Consider the following 25940-nt stretch of genomic DNA (forward strand, 5'->3'; position numbering starts at 1 on the left):
AGCAATACAGAACAATACACACAAATCCAAAGTAATGAAATGGAGAAATTTCACAACGAGCAATGTATATATACACTCAGTGTACAAAAGGAACACCTTCCTAATATATTTTGCCCTCAGAATAGTTTCAATTTGTCGGGGCATGGACTCTACAAGGTGTTGAAGGTGTTACACAGAGATGCTGGCCCATGTTGACTCCAATGCTTCCCACAGTTGTGTCAAGTTGGCTGGTAGTGGATCTCTGCTCGTTCCATCTCATCCCACCGATGCTCAATTGGATTGAGATCTGGTGACTGGGCAGGCTAGTACAATCCTAGCCTTGTGGCATGGGGCATTATCATGCTGAAATAATCGAATTGTAGATGGATACATTGCTGCCATGAAGGGATGCACCTTATTGGCAATGATGATCAGATATCCTGTGGCATTCAAACATTGCTCCACTTTTATTAAGGGGCCCAATGTGTGCCATGAAAACACACCCCACACCATCAACACAATCAGCCTGCAATGTATTTTACATTTTTCTATTTTAAGGGGTGGATCAGCTTTAATATTGGGGATAGATTCATATATATAAACATTCATACAGTTGAAGTCGGAAGTTGACATACACCTTAGCCAAATACAAATATAAATACTCCGTTTTTCACAATTCCTGACATTTAAACATAGTAAACATTCCTTGTCTTAGGTCAGTTAGGATCACCACTTTATTTTAAGAATGTGAAATGTCAGAATAATAGTAGAGAGTGATTTATTTCAGCTTTCATTTCTTTCATCACATTCCCAGTGGGTCAGAAGTTTACATACACTCAATTAGTGTTTGGTAGCATTGCCTTTAAATAGTTTAACTTGGGTCAAACATTTTGGTTAGCCTTCCACAAGCTTCCCACAACAAGTTGGGAGAATTTTGGCCCATTCCTCCTGACAGAGCTGGTGTACCTGAGTCAGGTTTGTAGGCCTCCTTGCTTGCACACACTTTTTCAGTTCTTCCCACAGATTCTCTATAGGATTGAGGTCAGGGCTTTGTGATGGCCAAAACCATAAGCAACTAGTGATGACTAAAGAGTTAATCAGGGTGAGGTATTGCCTTTACATGGTAGGAAGATCTTATCTATTTTTGCTTTCTATTAAAATTTATTGGAGTGAGATCATTTCTATATTTCGGGATTTGTATACCGAGTATGTCCATATCCCCGTCAGACCATTTTATTGGTAAACTACACGGTAATGTAAAAGTTACATTTTTTTAGTGATCCAATATGTAATATGGTACAGTTATCATAAGTGGTTTGGTTTTAATCCAGAGTTTAGCAAAAGTATCTAGATCCTCTATGAGGCTGTGGGGGGATTCTAATTGTGGTTTTAAAAGAAAACATGAATCATCAGCGTAAAATGACACCTTTGTTTTTAAGCCATGGATATTTTTATAAAATAAAAAAATATATATTATTATTTTTAAAATTTTACCCCCTTTTCCTTTTCTCCCCAATTTCGTGGTATCCAATTGTTAGTAGTTACTATCTTGTCTCATCGCTACAACTCCCGTACGGGCTCGGAAGAGACAAAGGTTGAAAGTCAAGCGTCCTCCGATACACAACCCAACCAAGCCGCACTGCTTCTTAACACAGCACGCATCCAACCCGGAAGCCAGCCGCACCAATGTGTCGGAGGAAACACTGTGCACCTGGCAACCTTGGTTAGCACGCACTGCGCCCGGCCTGCCACAGGAGTCACTGATGTGTGATGAGACAAGGATATCCCTACTGGCCAAGCCCTCCCTAACCCGGACGACGCTATGCCAATTGTGCGTCGGCCCCCCCGGGCTTGGACGGTTACTATAGAGCCTGGGCACGAACCCAGAGTCTCTGGTGGCACAGCTGGCGCTGCAGTACAGCGCCCTTAACCACTGCGCCACCCAGGGGCCAAGCCACGGATTTCTAATCCCTTAATACAGTATTATTGTTGTATCTAATTTGAATATGCCGATAGTGGACAACATTGTTTTACTCCTCTTGACAGTTTAAAACGTTCTGAGATGTAGCCATTATTTACTATTTTACACCTAGGGTTACTATACATAACTTTAACCCATTTTATAAGAGATTCTCCAAAATTGAAATATTCAAGGCATTTATATATAAACTCCAGTCGTACTTTATCAAAAGCCTTTTCAAAACCAGGCGTAGTTTCCCCAATATTTCATAGTATTCTATTGTTTCCAGTACTTGTCTTATATTATCTCCAATGTGTCATCCATGTAAAAAACCTGTCTGATGACGATGAATAATATCTGACAATGCCTTTTAAATTCTATGCACCAAGCATTTAGCTAGAATTTTTGCATCACAACACTGAAGTGTAAGAGGCCTCCAATTTTTAAATGGACTGGATCTTTATATATACCACTTGGATCCTGTTTCAGTACTAATGAAATCAGACCTTTGTAACGGCGTTTGTTTGTTGAAGGAGAGTCGGACCAAAATGCAGCGTGGTGGTTACTCATGTTCTTTAATGACGAAAAGACGATACATGAAATAACTAAATATATACTAAACAACAAACGGAACGTGAAAACCTATACAGCCTGTCTGGTGAACACTAACACAGAGACAGGAACAATCACCCACAAAATACACAGTGAAACCCCGGCTACCTAAATATGGTTCCCAATCAGAGACAACGAGAATCACCTGACTCTGATTGAGAACCGCCTCAGGCAGCCAAACCTATGGTACACCCCTACTCAGCCGCAATCCCAATGCCTACAAAACCCCAATACGAAACACAACACAAATAAACCCATGTCACACCCTGGCCTGACCAAATATATAACGAAAACACAAAATACTATGACCAAGGCGTGACAACCTTCTTGTTGCGTGTCCGATAATCTACTGTTTATATAGGAGTGGTTAAAACATGCTAATAATGGTCCTCTGAGTTAAAAAAAAAAAGTTTGGTATACAGTACTTCCACTGGTATGCCATCCAGCCCTGGAGTTTTTCCAGCCTTAAAGGCTGGAAAAACATCAAGAAGTTCCTCCTCTGTAATTTGGCCTTCACATGAGTCTTTCTGGACAGATGTTAATTTCACATTATTAATAGGAAAAAAATCCATACAATTAGATTCGGTTAAACAAAAACATATACTCAAAGTACTTTACTTCCTCTTTCAAAATATAAGTTGGTGAATCATGCGTGACTCCATAATTTGTAACAAGTCTTTTTGGAAGCATTTCTATGTTGAAGATTGAAAAATTATTTGGTGCACTTTGTCCCATATTCCGTCCAGTTCGCTTTATTTTTTATAATATATTACACTGGATCTTTCTTGAATAAGATCCTCCATTTCTTTTTGTTTTTCCTCTAACTTATTCTGTGCCTCCAAGGTATAGTTGTTATTGCAATCTAACTGTGCTGTTGGTCCTTCAATTTCCTTTGTTAATATGGACTCTTTTTATCTAAATTGCATTTGTTTTATAGATGAGTACTGAATTGCATGGCCTCTAAAGGCACATTTAAAAGTGTCTTATACAATAAGGGGATCTGCTGTACCTATGTTATGTTGGAAAAAGTCAGTTATAAATGCTTCTGTCCTAGTTATAAACAAGTTCTCATCCAATATCCTCTCCCACGTGGACATTCTGTAAGAGTAATATATATGTCATATGTGATGATCCGACCGCATTCTGTCCCCTATCAACCCAATTTAAAACTTTTGGTGCCAGAGAGAATGACATAAGACAGCAATCAAGACGACTAGCTTGATTAAGCCTCCGCCATGTATTTCTCACTAGGTCAGGGTATTTAAGCCTCCATAAATCCACTAACATTCATGATTTCCTTAAGTGCCTGAGGGTGATAGTTTGTAGTGTGATTTCCTTTACGGTCCATAGAGGTATTTAAAACCGTATTAAAATCCCCCACCATAATAATAGAGTTTAGTGTTGCTTGTAGAGTTGATACATTCTCATATATATATTCAAAGAAGCTTGGATCACCATTATTTGGACCATATAGGTTAATAAGCCTTATCTGTTTATTGTCCAATAACACATTTAAAATAATCCCTCTACCTTGATGATCTGTTTGGACAAAATGACTGAACATGCCCCCCTGTGGGGGATCAGCTTGGCAGAGTTGTTGTTGCCTATCATCACCGCCTGGGGGTGTCCCATCAGGAAGTCCAGGACCCAGTTGCACAGGGCCTCGATCTTAGTGCAGAGCTTGGATTGCACTATGGTGTTGAAGGCTGAGCTGTAGTCCATAAACAGCATTCTTACATAGGTATTCCTCTTGCCCAGGTGGGATAGGGAAGTGTGCAGTGCGATGGGGATTATGTCATCCATAGATCTGTTGGGGCGGTATGCAAATTGTTGTGGGTCTAGGGTGTGGGTTAAGATGTTTTCATCTTTGATTGCATTACGGAGGTCTATTTGTACATGTCCCTGTTCCCAGTCACCTTGCCCTGGTTAAATGCAGTGGTTCTTGCTTTCAGTTTTGCGTGAATGCTGCCATCTATCTACAGTATTTGCTTTTGATAAGTTCAAATCATCACAGTGGGAACAATATTCCCTATGCACTTCCTGATGAACTCAGTCACCGAGTCAGTGTGTACGTGGATACTATTCTCAAACACAACCCAGAACATTTCCCAGTCTGCGTGATCAAAACAATCTTGAAGCGTAGATTCTGATTGGTCAGACCCACATTAAACAGTCCTTACCACAGCTAATTCCTGTTACTGCCGATAAGACCGGAGGAGAAAATTGGTTTTATTTGGAGGGCCTTGTAGTTGTCCCGGAAGGGGGAATAGCAATGATCCAGAGTGTACGATGCGCAAGTAGTACATGTGTTGATAACATTTCGGAAGCGTTTTCCTCAGATGGATTTTAAGTACCCAGCTGCAATAAATGTAGTCTCATAATATATGGTTTCCAGTTTGCACAATGTCCAGTGTAGTTATTTAAGAATCCGTTGTGGTGTCGGTTTTGGAGGGAAAATACACAGCAGTGATAATGACCAGAGAAAATTATCTCACGAGGTAATGCGGTCGGCATTTGATGGTGAGGTATTCTAGATCAGGAGAACATTACCACAATCACAGCATTGGTAGTTAATCATGAAACATACACTTTTATTTTTCCCAGAGAGTTCTTTCTTCCTGTCTGTGTGATGGACAGGGACAATATATCCAGAGAGAGCCATGATTCTGTAAAACAGAGTATGTTACAGTCCCTGATGTCTTGCTGGAAGGAGATCTTCGCCCTGAGCCTGTCTACTTTATTGTCCAGAGACTGAACGTTAGTGAGTAATATACTCTGAAGCGGTGGACGGGATGCACGCCTCCCGAGTCTGACTAGGAGAGCTCACTTCTTCTTCCTTTTCTCCGGCGTCTTCGTTTTGGTGCATCCCCCGGGATGAATGGAACTGCCTCGGGGATGAATGGAACTGCCTCGGGGATGAATGGAACTGCCTCGGGGATGAATGGAACTGCCTCGGGGATGAATGGAACTGCCTCGGGGATGAATGGAACTGCCTCGGGGATGAATGGAACTGCCTCGGGGATGAATGGAACTGCCTCGGGGAGTTCAAACAAAGGATCCAATTCAGGGAAGTCTAATTTCTGGTCAAAATGCTGGTAAGTGGCCTCCAATCTAATATCCAAAATCATTTGGAGCAAATAATGTAAGAAATAACACACACACACACACAAAATATACTGCAAAACTGTCTAGGAGCTAGAAAGATGTTGTTGATAGGGGTGAATCTATGTCTTTCTAACAGGGAAATAAACCATTTCCTTAGAGTGTATCGGATCTTACTAAGTAGAACCAAAAGGAAGGCCTGGGGCTTTCCTGGGTGTGCAAACTTAACAGGAACAGCTCTTTGCTGTGGCTATAATAACATATCCAATGTCCCAATGTTCTAACTTCTCTTCCTGTCTATACGGTGTGAAGAAAAAGATGAGGAGTAAATGATTGAAGCAGATTAACACAAGCTCTAACCATACAAACAAAGATACTGATAACTAAACCAAGAGGTATCATTGGTGTCGTTTCCAAAGGGAGAAAATGAAGCATGGTGGGCAGGACAAGCAAGGAGGTGGGCAGAGCATATTTCCGTTTGGTAATACCTACTCTGTGAATTGCACTCCTTCTAAACAACACCATTTTTTAAAACAACTTTTAGAAAGGGTCAAGTCTACAAAATCTGTTCGTAACAGATTATAGTTTTAGGAACAGAAAACCGTATTGAGATGGAATGTTTCATCAATGAGAACATTTTCAACGAGCTCCATCTTCACTTTCCACCACCGGACTTCCTTTCACCACCATATTTGGTGGTGAGGGGAGGTTCTAAATGGATGCTTTAGATTCATACATCCTGTGTCATGTCTGGGTTTCTCCTTTTGTCTGTGATATCAAATCCAATTGGATTTGTCACATGCACCGAATACAAAGCTTACTTACAAGCCCTTAACCAACAATGCAGTTTTAAGAAAAATAAGTGTTGAAATAAAAACAACGAATAATTAAAGAGCAGCAGTAAAATAACAGTAGTGAGGCTATATACAGGGGGTACTGGTACAGATTCAGTGTGTGGGCTTACAGGTTAGTTGAGGTAATTGAGGTAATATCTACAGTACATGTAGGTAGAGTTAATGTGACTATGCATAGATAATAACAGAGAGTAGCAGCAGCGTAAAAGAGGGGGTTCGGGGACAATGCAATTAGTCTCGGTAGCCATTTGATTAGCTGTTTGGGAGTCTTATGGCTTGGGGGTAGAAGCTGTTAAGAAGCCTTTTGGATCTAGACTTGGCGCTCCGGTACCGCTGGCCGTGCGGTAGCAGAGAGAACTGTCTATGACTTGGGTGACTGGAGTCTTTGACAATTTTTTAGGGCCTTCCTCTGACACTGCCTGGTATAGAGGTCCTGGATGGCAGGAAGCTTGGCCCCAGTGATGTACTGGGCCGTACGCACTACCCTTTGTAGTGCCTTGCGGTTGGATGCTGAGCAGTTGCCGTACCAGATAGTTATGCAACCAGTATGCTCTTAATGGTGCATATGTAGAACTTTCTGAGGACACATGCCAAATCATTTCAGTCTCCTGGGGGGGAATAGGCTTTGTCGTGCCCTCTTCACGACTGTCTTGGTGGGTTTGAACTGTGATAGTTTGTTGCTGATGTGGACACCAAGGAACTTGAAGCTCTCAACCTCCTCCACTACAGCCCCATCGAGGCGAATGGGGGTGTGCTCGGTCCTCCTTTTCCTGTAATCCACAATCATCTCCTTTGTCTTGATCACATTGAGGGAGAGGTTGTTGTCCTGGCACCACACGGCCAGGACTCTGACCTCCTCCCTATAGGCTTTCTCGTCGTTGTCGGTGATCAGGCCTACCACTGTTGTGTCGTCAGCAAACTTAATGATGGTGTTGGAGTCGTGCCTGGCCATGCAGTCATGGGTGAACCGGGAGTACAGGAGAGGACTGAGCACACACCCAAGGGGCCACAGTGTTGAGGATCAGTGTGGCAGATGTTATCTAACCTTACCAACTGAGGGCGGCCCATCAGGAAGTCCAGGATCCAGTTGCAGAGGGAGGTGTTTAGTCCCAGGATTCTTAGCTTAGTGATGAGCTTTGAGGGCACTATGGTGTTGAACGCCATGCTGTAGTCAGTAAATAGCATTCTCACATAGGTGTTCCTTTTGTCCAGGTGGGAAAGGGCAGATTGGAGTGCAGTAGAGATTGCATCATCTGTGGATCTGTTGGGGCGGTATGCAAATTGGAGTGGGTCTACAGTTTCTGGGATAATGGTGTTGATGTGAGCCATGACCAGCCTTTCAAAGCAATTCCTGACTACAAATTAGAGTGCTACGGGTCAGTAGTCATTTAGGCAGGTTACCTTAGTGTTCTTGAGCACAGGGACTATGGTGGTCTGCTTGAAACATGTTGGTATTACAGACTCAGTCAGGGGCAGGTTGAAAACCCCGCCCCTTCCCATTCTAACCTCTCCTATTCCTGTTGTAACCCCTCCCCTTCCTCTATCTCCAGTGTGAAGATGGAGGGGAAGAGTAAAGGGTTGAAGCAGCAGCAGCAGCACCACAAGAAGCTCCTGGCGGCCATGTTGTCCCAGGATTCCTTTGACTCCGCCCATAGCTCCGCCCCCTCACTCACCGAGGAGGAAATAGAGGATGAGGATGATGCCATGGAACTGTTGGGTAAGATCAGAAAAATGTGCTTACACACACACACACACACACACACACACACAGGCATTCACGCACAGGGGTCGATGGGTTCACATCTTCTGCTCTTCAAGCCCCATTTTCCCACTAACAACTACTAAACAAAACCAGACTGAATACTGATTCACATTTCAAATATGCCAGTGAAGATAATGACTCTATTTTCATGGAGGGTCATTGAGTTCTGACTTTAAGATGTTGCTAGCGTCTTCATTACGGCTGAGCTAGACTACCAAATTCCACAACAACAACAACCTCCAGATATGCTGATTAAGGAAAACACATTCATAAACACTGAACGGAATTTCCTTCCTTTGTGAATAAGAAACACTTACATGACAGTCAGGCTCTAGACAACAGATGATTGCATTGCAAATGGTCTCTCTCTATAATCTAAGAGGCAAGACAAATTGTGTACAGTAAATGTAGGATAACCATGAATAACAGATACATGATAATCCACAGCCAAACTAGATGAAACAAAACAAATTATGCACACACACACACACTCACACACACATTCCCATGCTGTAGTGTAGCTGTAACAGTATAACTTTAGTCCGTCCCCTCACCCATACCCGGGCTTGAACCAGGGACCCTCTGCACACATCAACAACAGTCACCCACGAAGCATCGTTACCCATTGCTCCACAAAAGCCTTCAAGGTCTCAGAGCAAGTGACATCACCGATTGAAACACTATTTAGCGCGCACCACCGCTAACTAGCTAGCCGTTTCCCATCCGTTACATTGCTACTCCATGGTAGTACAGAATGGTTTAGAAGTGTCTTGCTGTGTTCTTCACAGTGCTTACAGCCACCTGTTATCTGGCCAAGTAAAACTCAACTCCACAATGTACTGTGTTTTTTTCTGTGTAATTGCTATTCTCAGTATTTTCGTGCCAAATCCATCGTTTTTGATAAAAACTTTGCGATGTCGCAGCTCAACTCAGTTGATGTGAAGTACACTGTGGGGTTGAGATGTATTTATCTACCTGTTATCATGCCCTCTCCCACACACTGAGCACCAGTGTGCGTATGTGTGTGTGTTGGTCAAGAAATGTGTGATTCAACCATTCATAACAATTTAGGCTGTAATTCATAAGGGCAATGAATGAGTGAACAAACAAACACTATATTCCTTTATATTTTTTGTTTGAGGGTCTTTTTTGATTCCCGGAAGTTTCTTGTGTGACTTGAGGTGCTTTTCCTGGATTGCACAGTGAGGGGGTGTCTGTTCTTTCTCCTCCTGTCACCTTGTCTGACCAGGCACTGAGGTATCTTGTCTCATGTCAAATTCAATTTGTTCTCTTTCTTGTAAAGGTAGTGTTCTCTGTTATCAAAGCTCTCTCTCTTTCTCCCGCTCTCGCTCTCTCTCCTGCTCTCTCTCTCTCTCTCCCGCTCTCTCCCGCTCTCTCCCGCATTATAATCCTTACCTCCAGCGATAGGTAGGTAGGTAGAATAAAGTACAAAGGGGATTATCCCTGGGCTCTGGCTCTGTTGTAATGAAAGGCCTCATTCTTCTGATACTCGATTCATGCTAAGGGAGAAACACACACCCACAGAGGGAAATAGCTGACTCATAGCCTTACAAAATGCTACTTTAAATCCCTAAGATTACCTGCTGTTTTCTATTTCTTTCTGTCTTTTCCAACACCTATTGCTCTGCAGTATATGTTCAAATACAGATCAGCCAAAGTCATGCTTTAGCGTAGCATGACTTTCTGTAACGCGTGTAGACCAACTTGTTGTACTGAACAGAACGGACCACATCCTTTCCGCTCATTCCTGTCTGAGTGTCTTGCATGGCCACTCCCTCTCCCCAGATGGGGAAGCAGGAGTCCAATTACACAGTAGTTGACCATCTCTATCCCCTTTCCCCCTCTTATTCTCTCTCCCCTTAGTCTCTTCTGTAGTGACAGATAATCAATGTCCTCCCCCACTTCAGAAGGCCGTGTCATCTGCAGAGCACAGCACATCCAGAGTGCTCATTTGTAAAGTGGCGTCTGGATGAGCTGAAGTAGACTAATTATTCATATGTGTTTAATGTTTTCCCTGTTCGAGAAGGAGAGGACTCTGTTGGTCGTTTCACACTATATAAACCATATTTAATCAAAGGGGCATTTTGTGAGTTGATTATATGAAATGACCCTGCTTGGTCTTATCTCTGATTGATCATAATTCTGATAGCTGTGTGTCTGACTCTTAACGGCTATAGCCGACAGTCTAGTCCACAGATAGCAGATGTTCAGAGGGGATGATGCAATGAGGTCATTTGTGATTCTGTGTGAAGGCTTGGCCTAATATAGTGAAGGGTTTTGCCTGGTACAGCCCATTGAGACTGGGCCGGTCCTGGTAGAGAGAGAGGGAGAGAGGTCTATCAGTCTTACTTAATGGCCTTGCAGACTATAGAAATACAGAGATGCCCAGTGGTTGGTGACAATAGGACTGTCCTATTGTCTTAATTAAGCTGACAAAAACAGAGGATTGCAATTATAGTGGACATCATGCGATCTGAACTTGACTTCAGATAAGCCACACTGTTTTGATTAGGACTCAGGGAGTTGTGATGGAGATAATATCCAACAGAGTGGCTGCGGTTCCAGATTTTCTGGAACCTGACTTGATAAAAATCTCTAATGATAGATATTTCTCTGCATGTGCAGAATTTACTTTTATGTAGCTGCTGCCCACTGTGCTGCCCACTCTGCTGCCCACTGTGCTGCCCACTCTGCTGCCCACTGTGCTGCCCACTCTGCTGCCCACTGTGCTGCCCACTCTGCTGCCCACTGTGCTGCCCACTCCGCTGCTGCTGTCCATTTCCTGACCCTCGGAGGGAAACTTGATATCTAAAACTAAAGCCCTATTTTATTTTTACAGTCGAAGCTAAAGACATAGTCGACATGTTCGAACTGTGCATTCCTTGCCTCAAGCGCGGTTGAATGTCATTTTGTCAGGAGGGGCGTTAGGCTACATGCAGCTGTCATGTTGATGTTGTGCACAAAACAACATGATCGGCATGTTCGTACAAACGTTGTCGCCTGCTGTAAAAGTATTGCAAACCTAAGCACGACGCAAAGGCTGTCTTGTGATTTCATGTTCTCCTTAGCTGCTGAGTTACATGCAGCCATTTAGGCCGGCATATCAAACACAAGCAAGACAGACACTACAGTCAAAATAGCGGTTGAATATTATTTTCTCATCATCATTGCGAACATTGACTCGTTCTTTTTACATCTACTTTCACGATGAAATGAAGATGATCAATTACAAATAGTATGCTGTCTTAAGCGGTAGTTGACAAAGATGTAAGGACAGCGCACCGCTGTCAGACTCTGGTTACTGGTCCAGATACACGCTCGGCTGTATACAGCTCGGCTGCCCAGAGGTGGAACAGCTAGGTGTGCTTCTTGTGCTGCAGTTGTATGATCTTTGAGAAGCGGTAATAGTGGTTCGTCGGGCCTGCATGAGGTTAAAACGCAGACAGTTTTTGGAGTGTTACACGCTGCTATCTAGGCAGCATTTCAAACACAAGCAAGACACAGACACGCAGTCTAATTAGACAATTAATGTTGTTGTTTCATCATCGTTGCAAGCATCGGCTAAGCAGGAGGCAGGCAGGCAGTCAAAGTATTCGTGTTCTTTTTTCAGGAACTCTGGCTAGTGGCTACGACATGGCAGCAACTATAGAGATTAGCCTACATCATCACACAAAACGTGGGGACTGCGTCCTGCTTGTGCAAGTGCAATATTCCTTATAACAGACAGGGATTGTTTTTTGGAATGTTCATTTAAAATCGCTGCACGGTTTTTATTTTAGCTGTCCCTACACAGGCAGAGACGGGCTACGTCATCATGGTTGAGAAGAGGGTGAGTAAAAGAGAAAAACATGAAGGGAGCAGGAGTGTGAGCAGTAGCTACGTAGTGTGCGTAAAGTAACGCAAGCGCAGAACGTGATTCGGATCCTTAGGTTCGAGAAAGAGATTTCTGGAAGGACGCGGTGTGAAACCTCTGTATTCGCAGCCACAGCCTGTATTCGAAGGTGGCATCCCGAAAGACACCCTTTTCCATATAGGTTTCTGGTCAAAGGTTGTGCACTATATAGGGAATATGGTGCCATTTGAGATGCACACAAAGTTGTATGGATCCAGGAATGTAGTTTGTAGATCATTCATTGTTACAGCAATCTGTGAGTGAACATACTAGAGAAGTGGATGTTTGAGTCACTGTGTATATGAGGTTACACAGACCTCTAGTGGCCACAGATGGAGTAGGAGCCAGTGACTGACACTGAATTCTCCTGTGAACCATGGGGTGTATTCACTAGGGCATACCGTAGCAAAGCACTGCGCAACAAAGAGTAAAAAAGCATTTCTTATTGGACTGCAGATAGTACCTCCCCGTTTTCCTCTGTTTTTGTCGCTTTATACGTGCTGAACATGACCCTGGTGTTTATTGTTGTTCTCTATGGTTCAGACTGGGCCACTGGTGTCTCTCTCTCCCACTCGTTGAGCTTCTGCCAGACTCCACCATCTGTGTGTAGCAGAGGGTTACCAACTTAACACACACACACAGCGTGCCAAACTAACCAGGTGCAATGATGACTCTGCCACTTTCTGTAGACATGTGTTGTCACTGTTCTTGTTTTGACCAAACCAAACCACCATATTGTAACAAAGCACTGAGGAGCTGGCATGGGGTACTGCATGCCAAGCCAGGAGTGTCTTTGTTATTCTATGACTCCAGTTGCTCACACAACTGTGATACTAAGTCAAGCCAGGAATAGGGCTTTTACGGTAAATGTATTACTGCCACACCAGCCACACCAGAGTCATGCTGGCAGTCAAATTCCATGTGATCGCTTAGTCACGTTAATTAGGCTTCTCCAAGCTCTGATCCTGCTGATGCTAACTTGCTAACTGCCTGGTACTCAGCACTCTACTGTCCCTCCAATATATCTGACATCAATGCAAATGTAATCAAAAATCTTATCAAACACTTCATGAGAGTCTATGAGCTCATGTTGCACAACATTTCTATAAGTTATGTAAGTGTGTGAGAAAACAGAGTGATGGCCTCTGTTAAAAAGAGGAGGATCCCATCAGCTTTTTATAGTCTAGGCCTACTATATTTATTTCGCAACATTAATACTATTAAGCACATTGCTTCTCTTTAAAACAAGAGTATAGCTTACCTGGCTGGCATGAAAACGAACCACAGGAAAACGTCCTCCATTCGCTATTTAAGTGCATAGATGACATGTATTTTCCCCATACAGGTACATGATAATGGTTCATTCTAAATCAAAACAAATTTCACACATATATTATTCAGGATATGTAAATACGTGATTAAATCAAGAATAGTCTGATGGGTGACAATATTAGCCTATCACTTGTGGATGAGATATTATCACTTGTGAATGATGACCAGCTTGAATGCAGTAAGGCAAATCATAGTCACACACCTCATGTAGCCTAGCCCATAGGCATATACAGTGCTGTGAAAAAGTATTTGCCCCCTTCCTGATTTCTTGTTTTTTTTTGCACATTTGTCACATTTAAATGTCTCAGATCATCAAACAAATGTAAATATTACACAAAGATAACCCAAGTAAATACAAAATGCAGTCTTTAATTGATGATTTTATTTATTTAGGGAAAAAAAGCTATCCGAACCTTCATGGCCCTATGTGACAAAGCAATTGCCCACTAAACCTAATAACTGGTTGTGCCACCCTCAGCAGCAACAACTGCAATCAAGCATTTGCGATAACTGGCAATGAGTCTTTCACATCGCTGTGGAGGACTTTTGGCCCACTCTTTGCAGAAATGTTTTAATTCAGCCACATCGAAGGGTTTTCGAGCCTGAACCGCCTTTTTAAGGTCACGCCACAGCATCTCAATCGGATTCAAGTCCGGACTTTGACTAGGCCACTCCAAACATTCATTTAGTTTTTTTAAAGCCATTCAGGGGTGGACTTGCTGGTGTGTTTTGGATCATTGTCCTGCTGCAGAACCCAAGTGCGCTTCAGCTTGAGGTCACGAACTGATGGCCGGACATTCTGCTTCAGGATTTTTTGGTAGAGAGCAGAATTCATGGCTCCATCAATCACAGCAAGTTGCCCAGGTCCTGAAGCAGCAAAGGAGCCACAGACCATCACACTACCACCACCATATTTGACCATTGGTATGATGTTCGTTTACGCCAGATGTAACGAAAAGTCCAAAAAGTTCAACTTTTGTCTCGTCTGTCCACAGAATATTTTCCCAAAAGTCTTGGGAATCATCAAGATGTTTTTTTTTTGTCAAAAGTGAGACAAGCCTTTTTGTTCTTTTTGGTCAGCAGTGGTTTTCACCTTGGAAATCTGCCGTTGAAACCATTTCCCCCCAGTCTCTTTCTTATGGTTGAGTCATGAACACTGACCTTAACTGAGGCAAGTGAGGCCTGCAGTTCTTTAGATGTTGTTGTGGGTTCTTTTGTGACCTCTTGGATGAGTCGTCGCTGCGCTCTTGGGGTAATTTTGGTAGGCCGGCCACTCATGGGAAGGTTCACCACTGTTCCAAATTTTCTCCATTTGTGGATAATGGCTCTCACCGTGGTTTGCTGGAGTCCCAAAGCTTTAGAAATGGCTTTGTAACCCTTTCCAGACTGATAGATGTCAATTACTTTGTTTCTCAACTGGTCCTGAATTTCTTTGGATCGCAGCATGATGTCTTGCTTTTTGAGATCTTTTGGCCTACTTCACGTTGTCAGACAGGTTCTATTTAAGTGATTTCTTCATTCATCAGGTCTGGCAGTAATCAGGCCTGGGTGTGGCTTGCGGAATTAAACTCAGCTTTCCAGAAAATGTGATTAACCACAGTAAATTCATGATTTAACGAGGGGGAGCAATTACTTTGTCACATAGGCCATGAAGGTTCGGATAGCTTTTTTCCCTTCATAAATAAAATGATCACTTAAAAACTACATTTTGTGTTTACTTGGTTTATCTTTGTGTAATATTAACATTTGCTTGATGATCTGAAACATTTAAATGTGACAAAAAACAAGAAATCGGGAAGGGGGCAAATACTTTTTCACAACACTGTATGTTTTGATAGGGTTTGTATCCCGACTAAAGTGGCCAAATAACTTCTTCAAATGAAGCACACAGCATAACTGGCATACATACACACAGCACATACGTTTCGCCTTTGGGGAAGATCATTGTCACCATAACAATGCATCTTTATAGTAGAAACATGACATGCATAATTGCATTTGCGTTCACTTTTGAGAATGGTGTTTTCCAGCTAATGGAACATTCCTGCTTATAGCCTACTGCCATGTGCCCATTTCCTCTGCTTATAACGTGGAGAAATAGGCTAATAGTTTATTAATATTTCAAGCTAAAAGTTCTGATCTGTTATGTGAGCCACATTTGTGATGTTAGTGGTTGTGTTCATTTGAGATCTATCCCATCCCATAACCTTCCCAGACTGTGTTTGGAATAGTTATTTCTCGCACAGAATAGAATGGGTCAACTTGTACTATGGGGGATAGTAGAATGACATAGGCTGGTGCTTTTGCTGTTCGTTAGGCCTACTCATCTTGTTGGCTGACGAAAAGTAAATGTGGACAGTTCTTCCAATATCTTGAATATACGCCTCGGGAATTGGATGAGGACGCACACAGTTGTGTCCTCGAAGTGTTTGTCTTCACTTGTAGCCTGTGAGAAAGACCCGATCATGTGACGGAGAGCCATTTGAGTGAGAGGTGCTTTGGAGCATGCAGATGGGAGAAGGGAATTATAATGATTATATTCAGCCCAAGGGCACAACAGACACTGTCCGCAAATGGCACGGATTTGTTCAGGAAGCATTATGACCACACAAAGGGGATGCCGCAGGGAAATTCGAGGTATTATCAAGCGCTTGCCAAATTGATGAAGACTGATGATGAAGTGTGTACAGCCTGCGCTAAAAACAAAGCAGAGCTCATGCCTTTCATGCAACTTTTTTTCCAATCATAATTGTAGTCGCATCATGCAGCCTTAGAATGTATTAAAATTCTAAACATTACAGCCCAATATTTGTATCACAACTAAAGTTCCATAACTCTAAATGAAGCATATAGGAGGACCTGTTTCTTTGTTAACCTCTCAACAGAGAATAGATGTGTTTGCTCACTCCTTCAAATTGTTTGTAGATAATATATTTCCTATTTTATTCAGCTATGTTCAATTGTATTCTTCATATTATAATATAAAATAATGCAACGGAATTGTAAGCTAATCTTGTCTACTAAATGAACTAGTGTAGCACACAGCCATACGGCATAGCCGGATCAGGACCTAACGTAAGGACAACTCAGAGTATGATATACTTTATTTCTTCATATCATGTTTCTTTAGACCGGTCTAAAATAAATCATGGATTTATTGTAATGGTGTAGACTGTATTAAATGGATTTATTAGACTTTTAAAATGTAGATGTTCCAAAGGTCTGCATCAATGTGTTTATGTTCATTTACGGTCAATTACCATGAGACTGACAGTGATTGGCTTGACAATCACTGGCTGCCGAAATTTCATGACTGCCACAGCCCTTCCTAGGAATTATCATATTCTGTGACAAGCCCACTCCAGGTGTTCATGCGTGTACACACACACACACACACACACACACACACACACACACACACACACACACACACACACACACACACACACACACACACACACACACACACACACACACACACACACACACACACACACACACACACACACACACACACACACACACACACACACACACACACACACACACACACACCTTATCACAGCAGTGGCAAACCAACTCCCTGACCAAAATGGCTGACCTTTATCTCGTCATAAGAATGTCCATGTCAGTTGTAGTATTCTAATTCCTAATTCTATGGCAACGACCTCCAGGGAGAATATAGTATTTTATACAACCTTTTTATTGGGGGGGTTGGTGGCCCTGCGGGGGGAGGGTAGTATGCCAGTAGTGTGTGCATGTGAATATCAGACCTCGGTTCAAATGCATGTGGTTTTGTGTATTTTTTTATTCAAATACTTTTTTCTGTGCATTTGAGTATTTTCAAATACACAGCCCAAAACAAGTACTTTTATTTGACTATTTGAATGGTTATATGTAAAAGCCAAATAGTCAACCAAACTGTCTCTGTGTCTGTCCGTCTGTGTTTCCCACCATTAGAGGTAAGTGTGTTATAGACTGTTATAGACCGGGACAAATACTGGGGATTCAGAGGCTAGTACATCACATTCATTTATATGACATCACATTCAAGTATATGTCCTTTTGCCTAGTGTTACCTGCAGCACAATCCACACTGGAAACGAATGTGACACAGGCTTTATGAACCACTGGAACGTACACAAGGAGAAAGCATAACCGTCTCCACAGACGATGCTGGTAAAACCACACACAGAAACAACAAGTAACAAGTTGAGCTGGTGGAGAGAAGCAGCCTTCAGCTGGCAGCACTGTGTTGTTCTATGGTTAGTTCAGAAAACAACAGAGAGGGCCAGTTCCTCCCGAGAGGGCTCCAGCTGACCCCTTTCTGAAACGGTACATTTACATGACATTTTAGTCATTTGGCCGACGCTCTTATCCAGAGCGACATACAGCCATGTTGCAATAACGTATTCTCCTCTCCAACTGACAATGAAGTCTCCCTGCCATCTCCTGCCTTACCGTTAAATGAACATGTAGGTAAGAGAAGGTTACTGCATTAAAGCGGTTGTTGTCAGTTGTCTGGACTGAGCACTCGCACTACCCCTGTCCTCGGTCTCACCGGAGCTTAATAGTGACCCTGTTCCTATTTGCAAACAAACCATAAACCCCCTACACAAACACGCCACCAGGACACTCTATTAAGGTCATATATTCGTACAGGAGATATCAGAACCCCCTCTGTGAATGAACAGATGCGCTTTTGTGCTCTGTACCACCCGGCCGGGGGTCCCCCGAACATGGGGGGGGGAGGCGGTAGTGTACCCTTACTCTCTAGGGGATTCAGGAGGACAGTAGGAGATTGAAATAGCGTAACCCTGGGTGAACATAACTAATAGAGAATACATATCACATGTGGCATTCCACAAGGGTTCGATTTTGGGTCCGGTACTGTTCAGTTTATATATGTTACCCCTTGGCAGCGTTATCAGAAAGCATAGCATTGATTTTCACTGCTACATAGACGATACACAACTTTTACATTCCTGAGGATTTTAGCTCCATAGATAAATTATTGTACTGTATTAGTGATTTAAATACTTGTTTGGATCACAACTTCCTCCAGCTAAATCAAGACAAGGCCGAGGTACTTATTGTTGGAGCCAAAGCACAGAGAGAGAATCTGTCCACACATTGTAATTCACGGCATTAAAGATAAAACACCAGGTAAAAAACCTAGGTGTTATTTTAGAATCTGAACTCAATTTCGAATCACACATGAGGAATGTGACCAAAATAGCTTTTTACCACCTGAGGAACATTGCCAAGGTGCGGCCGTTTCTCTCTCAAGCTGATACAGAGAAACTTATCCATGCTTTTATTACAAGCAGACTTGATTACTGTAATGCACTCCTGTCTGGTCTACCCAAGAAAGCCATTGATCAACTGCAAAACATACAGAATTCTGCAGCACGGGTACTGACCAAGACCAGAAGGAGAGCACTTATTACACCGGTTTTAATGTCTCTGCACTGGCTGCCTGAGTTTTAGAATTCATTTAAAAATGCTTCTGTTTGTTTTTAAATCAATCCACGATTGTGCTCCCCAATACATGTCAGACATGCTTTTAAGTTATGTACCCAGTAGGTCCCTCAGGTCTTCTAGCACTGGCCTTTTAACTATCCCAAAGCCAAGGACCAAGAGGCATGGAGAGACAGCCTTTAGTTATTATGCCTCTGGAATAGCCTTCTAGAGAACCCGAGGGGGCAGAAAGAGATCTGGAAACACACCTTTTTAGTCATTCAGTTTGTATTGTTCTTCTTTTGTTTTTTTATTCTCTTATGTTTGTTTTGTTGTTTTTGTAGTTTGTTTATGTGTTTCTTCGTGGTCATTAAAGGAACATGTATTCATATCACGCTGTGCCTTGGTCTCCTCCTCCATTCACCGAACGTGACAGACCAAGCAAAAGGACCAAGCGGCGTGATATGAATACATGTTCCTTTAATGACGACGAAGAAACACATAAACAAACTACAAAAACAACAAAACGAAGGTGAAGCTTAATATAGTGCTGACACAGGCAACTTACACAGACAATAACCCACGAAATACCCAAAGAAGATGGCTGCCTAAATATGGTTTCCAATCAGAGACAACAATAAACAGCTGCCTCTAATTGAGAACCAATCTAGGCAACCATAGACATACATAAACACCTAGATAGTATACACCCCCATAAACATACAAAACCCCTAGACAGTATAAAAACACATACATCACCCATGTCACACCCTGACCTAAGCAAAATAATAAAGAAAACAAAGAATACTAAGGTGTGTGTGTGTGTGTGTGCGTGCGTGCGTGCGTGCGAAAATCTGGTCCAATTGCAGCTTCAGAGCCCAGCCCCAATATCAGTATATCTCTTTGTTCTATTCTGTATTTAGAATAGAGAGAGAGCCTGGGAGAGAATGAGAGCTAGAGCAGGAGAGGGGGAAAGAAAGAGAGTGCCAGGGCTGGCAGACACCTCACCCTGCTCTGAACTTCCTGACGCCAGTCCTCCTCCTCTCCTTCCTTGCCCTGACAACCAGAGACACAACAGTTGCCCCGGCAACAGCGCAAACAAACAACTGAGCCGTATCATCAGGGAGCGTTGTTTGTTAAAAGACACAAGAGGAGAAGAGAAGGGCATGTTAGTAGTGTGAATTACAGGGGTACTAAATCACATAAGATCAAGTCAAGTACAGGGGGTGGAAACAGCTGGCAGGGTGACAGCATCTCTGACTAAAGGCTCTGATACTATATAGTTTAATGGGAGAAAGAGTCCCCAGTTAGAAAAGAAGTGCTGCCATTATGAGGCCCTGTAAAAGAATACATGTGCAGATGGATGGGTTGGTTGAAGGGTGAATTGCAGTGGTATTATTGGAGGCAACTACAACACTGATGGCCAAGTTCAGTGTTAGTGTTTTCTGTTGGTCTCAGAGTTTACGGATAGAAGGGGTTGGTCTTGGAATGACAGATTATATGAATGGACACATACTGTAATATTATGGCTAAACACTGATCGTTTATTTAAATAGAGAAGTTTGAGGATAAAGGACCTTTATGCTTGTGCCTAGAATGATCTATCTGAAGAGTGTTCTTGACTAAATACCTGAAAAGACCCATAGACAATAAATACATCTGTTTTTTATATCTATGAAAAGGCCTTTTGTTCATTTTACAGTATCTTTGCCAGCAACATTGTGCATTGTGTGTGACCTTTGTTCTTCTCGTGATAAAAATCCACAATGTCATTCTCAGGTGTTTTTATAGGAGAAAGGGTGGCCGCTGTTAGCGTCAAAATGAAGATGCATCTGACAAACAGTGAGTTACAGACTTTATGAGGTCATTGCTGAGTAATCAGTGTTTGTGTTGTCTTTCGTATCTATGTGTTTATCACCAACAGGTTGTCAACTCCCCATCACCTCTTCAGGTGTGTATGAATGAGGACTATGGACACAGGGGGGTGGGGGATTTCAGCTCCAACTACCTCATTACGTGACAATGTAACCCACAAAATCTGGCAACCCCACCCAGACATTGTTATCTCTGGGCTGTAGATCATCTTATCTGCCCAGACACCTTCTCTGTTGTTCTCCTTTAGTAACTGGGCCGAGGCTGGTGTTCACAAATCGTTTTTTTAAACATTTGAAATGGAACCTTTATTTAACTGGTCAAGTCAGTTACGAACAAATTCTTATTTATAATGGTGGCCTACCCTGGTCAAACCCGGACGACGCTGGGACTATTGTGCGCCGCCCTGTGGGACTCCCAATCACGGCCTGATGTGATACAGCCTGGAATCGACCCAGGGACTGTAGTGATGCCTCTAGCACTGAGATGCAGTGCCTTAGACCGCTGCCCCTCTCGGGAGCCCAAAGCGTCTAGGAGTAGTGCTGATCAATTTATCCTTTTAGATCATAGTGAAGAAGAATACATGGTCAGGGAGGGTCTGATCTTACATCAGCACTCCTATTCTGAGACACGTTATGGATACTGGCCCAGGTCTCTAACATTGATGTCTTAATACTGTATTCTTATCATATTGCATCAACAGTTACTTATATGAACTCTAGATGGCAGTATTGAGCCTGGGATACGGTTGTTGTTCCCTGTCTCCAGGCTTTATCTCAGAGAGAAGGATTACAGTTTTAAGAGCTTGAGTTGAATGAGTTGACAGAACAGTGTTGTGGAGTTCTGACAAGACTTTCACAGGCTCTGATCTTGCATTCTCTCTCTCTCCATCTGATTCTTTTAGTTTGTTCTCTTTCTTGTAAAGGCAGTGTTCTCTATCTAAAGCTCTCTCTCTCTCTCTCTCTCTCTCTCTCTCTCTCTCTCTCTCTCTCTCTCTCTCTCTCTCTCTCTCTCTCTCTCTCTCTCTCTCTCTCTCTCTCTCTCTCTCTCTCTCTCTCTCTCATTTATCTCTTCTCTCTTCTCTCTCTCCCTCTCTCGCTCTGTGTCTGTTTGAGATACTGCATGAGGTTGGGATCTGACAGACAGACTTTGAGGGGAATGACAGGGACTGGGAAAGAAACGCAATTGAAAGCTGAGTTGTAATTATGAAATGTAAGTTGGAATATTGCTTTTATTACAAAGCTAAACAAATGACTCTGGCCCGTTCTGGGAGATCTAACCACAGAGTCAATGCTTTGTGTTTAATAGTTCATGAATCACAAATGCTTGAGCTGACTGTGTGAGGGGCAGGGAGAGTGTGGGGTCTCTCTTTCTCTCCCTCACTCTCTCCCCCTCTCTCTTTCACCCCTCACTCTCTCCCCCTCTCTCTTTCACCCCCCCTCTCTTTCACTCTCTTTTTTCTCTCACAATTCAAATAATTATTTCTCTCTGTGTGTGTGTGTGTTTGTGCATGCATGCTGTATGTGTGTGTCTGCCACCACTCTCTTTGATATCTATCATTACAGAGATATTGTTAATTACAGCGCAGCGGATAGTACAGACAGTAGAGCCACAGTCTATTTTATAATGACACAAGACTAGAGCCTGCTGTTATAGGCTATATCCCAAATGGTACTTTGTTCCCTACATGGTGCACTACTTTTGACCAGGACCCTATGGGTGCACTATATTTTTTAATTTTAATTTTACCTTTATTTAACCAGGCAAGTCAGTTAAGAACAAATTCTTATTTTCAATGACGGCCTAGGAACAATGGGTTAACTGCCTGTTCAGGGGCAGAACGACAGATTTGTACCTTGTTAGCTCGGGGGTTTGAACTTGCAACCTTCTGGTTCCTAGTCCAACTCTCTAACCACTAGGTAATAGGGTGCCATTTGGGATGCATCCCATTGTGACCTCCCAGACACACAGCATCACAGCATCACAGCATCACAGGCACAGCTAGGACATATGAAGGGCTGGAAATTAGTCAATTAGTTCACTCATAGGTGAATCAATAAACTCGTAGTCTTGGATCTGGTGTGCGTGAGAAAGGGTGTGTGCGTACCCGTGTGTTTGTGTCTCTCTCTGTATCTCTGTCTCTGTGTGTGGGGGAGAGAGTTAGATGATTGCACACTATACATCTGTCAACACATCATCTCAGAAAGTGTAGGTTAGGTTATTTGTGAGATGAATATACTAATTATGACTTCAGTTCTTGATTTAGAACGGAGAGAGTCAGTCAGTCTCCGTCTAAATGACATTAAATAACATGGAAGCTTGATGGGGGAACAGACACACACACACCAGCTCCACTTTTTGCTTTGGTGTAGTGAGTGATTGAGAGAAGGAATTCCTCATTACTCAGACCTCTTTGTTCACATCGCATCGCTCAAATACTTTCCACCCATCTCCTCTCCTCTGCCAGTTGTATTTATCAGTCATGTCTCAACGTTTGATGCAGGGTCTGCTTTCCAAATGCCACCCTATTCCCTATATAGTGCTCCTCCTTCGACCAGGAAGCATTAGAGAATGTAGGGAATAGGGTCATATTTTGGACGTGCCCAGGGACCATGTGCGGCTGCCCCGCTGTGCTCTGACTCTGAGGGAGTGAAAATGTGCCTCGCTCGCTGACAAACGGGTGGGCTGAGTGCTGACTTTGTTGTGTCTAGACAGACGCCACTGCGTGTGACGTGAGTGTTGCATGGTGAAACGTATTGACGTGCCGGTCTGTAATGTAAACTTCTCTTAGACGGTGTTATTGTGTGGGGGGTTTGGTGCGGGGGTTATGGTAGGATGTGTTGCTAACCCAAGGGAGATAAACTCAGTTGTGTCTGGCTGAATAAATCAACTCTCTTTCTCAATGAGACCAGTAGAAAAGGGGAAAAAAAAAAAAAGATTTACACACACAAAAAGATGATTTATCCTCTGTAGTTTAGTTTACTTTATTCAGCTCCCATTATTTAAGTCTATGTCTGGCACCAACACTTCACTGGCACAGTGGTAAGCAGCAAGCAGCTATATGCCCACATAAAATACACATCAGCCATGGCATTGTGGGCAAACACACACACACACACACAATTTGTATGCCAATGTACCTTAAGTCACACTAATAAGGGTGAGTGTAACTTCCAGGGATCAGTCCGTTTCTCTCCCCTGGCCCCTGGAGGCCCCTGTCTCTTTGTAGGAGCCCACACCTGATAGCATCAGACCAGTGTTATTCATACACAGCAGGGTTTACTGTGTAATTCCACTGACTGACTGACTGACTGACTCTGTTTGTCGGGCGGAAAGACTTGCCGTCCTGTAAGCGCGCCATGTTGTCATGCCCGGCTTGTTCTCAACAGCGGTCACATCTTGTTTAGACAAAACACAAACTAAATCTAAAGCTGCATGTAATGTCTTTATTCGACTCGCCTGAAGGATTAGACAGAGATTTTGTCCTCTCCGTGTTTTTGTCATTTCTTTATCTCCACCTACAAGGAACAAGGTCAAAGGGAGAGGTGAACTCGGAGATTAAAAGCTTCCCGTAAGGTAATGTGCTGTGACCGTGGCAACGTTTGAACACAGTAACTTTACAGCAGTGGTTCCCGCTGTGACCCAACTCGACTTTTCGGACTTGTCGTCTACCACCGCGTAAACCAAACCAGTCTCTAGACAGGACCTTACAGAGTAGATAACGACCAGGAGACGGATTAGGTGGAGGAGCAGGTGATGGTCTGGGCGTTGACACAATATTAAGCCATGGCTTGTGTTCCAAAGGACCCCCTATTCCCAACAGTGCGTTACTTTTGACCAGACCCCTATGGACCCTGGTCAAAAGTAACAGGAATAGGGTGCCATTTGGGACACAGCCATGGTTCCCACGGCCGGTAACCTCTCTCCCCTTGCCCACCCACTCTCATTTCCCAGCAGTGATGATGAATGAGACTATGCTTACAGGCATTCTCAGAAGCATGACAGAAGCATTCAGTCACCCTGTGTTATCCACACCAGTCCCAGTCCCTGGATGACCTGTGTTCTGGGACTGTGTGTACCAGCTGGAAACCTATTTTCCTTACAGTGAAATACTTTTGACCAGGCCCATAGGTCTCTCAGTGCTTCAGGTGAGAAATCTCACCTCGTCTGGCACGTTAAGAAGTAGTATGGTTCAATGTCAGCATGATATAAACGTTCATCTTCATGGTGTGTATGTTATCAAATGTTTATGCTAATCTCATCAAACGATAGAAAAATTAAGGAAAAATCTAACACCCAATCAGACAATTCTAAATCAAAACCTGGGCAATCTGACTACGTGTAACACCCGGGAAATCTGACTACATTGAACACCCGGGCAATCTGACTACATTGAACACCCGGGCAATCTGACTACGTGTAACACCCGGGAAATCTGACTACATTGAACACCCGGGCAATCTGACTACATTGAACACCCGGGCAATCTGACTACATGTAACACCCGGGCAATCTGACTACATTGAACACCCGGGAAATCTGAATACATGTAACACCCGGGCAATCTGACTACATTGAACACCCGGGCAATCTGACCACATGTAACACCCGGGCAATCTGACTACATAACACCCGGGCAATCTGACCACTTGTAACACCCGGGCAATCTGACTACATAACACCCGGGCAATCTGACCACATGTAACACCCGGGCAGTCTGACTACATGTAACACCTGGGCAATCTGACTACATGTAACACCCGGGCAATCTGACTACATGTAACACCTGGGCAATCTGACTACGTGTAACACCCGGGAAATCTGACTACATTGAACACCCGGGCAATCTGACTACATGTAACACCCAGGCAATCTGACTACATTGAACACCCGGGCAATCTGACCACATAACACCTGGGCAATCTGACTACATGTAACACCCGGGCAATCTGACTACATAACACCTGGGCAATCTGACTACATGTAACACCTGGGCAATCTGACTACGTGTAACACCTGGGAAATCTGACTACATGTAACACCCGGACAATCTGACTACATTGAACACCCGGGCAATCTGACTACATTGAACAC

General features: G+C 43.2%; 1 protein-coding gene across 2 annotated transcripts in view; it reads left to right on the forward strand.

Moving 5' to 3' along the window:
* The window catches only part of LOC124039703 (uncharacterized protein C8orf34 homolog), a 198383-nt gene that overhangs the window by 86433 nt on the left and 86010 nt on the right, over positions 1 to 25940 (forward strand). The window contains exons 7-8 of one of the 2 annotated variants that reach the window (XM_046355955.1): positions 8058 to 8224; positions 20754 to 20816. In XM_046355955.1, the coding sequence (XP_046211911.1) occupies positions 8058 to 8224; positions 20754 to 20816 (230 nt within the window). The remainder of the gene's footprint in view (positions 1 to 8057; positions 8225 to 20753; positions 20817 to 25940) is intronic. The other variant, XM_046355956.1, reaches the window with a different exon arrangement.

This window comes from Oncorhynchus gorbuscha, linkage group LG07 (genome assembly GCF_021184085.1).
Source record: "Oncorhynchus gorbuscha isolate QuinsamMale2020 ecotype Even-year linkage group LG07, OgorEven_v1.0, whole genome shotgun sequence".
In the NCBI taxonomy this organism is placed as follows: Eukaryota; Metazoa; Chordata; class Actinopteri; order Salmoniformes; family Salmonidae; genus Oncorhynchus; species Oncorhynchus gorbuscha.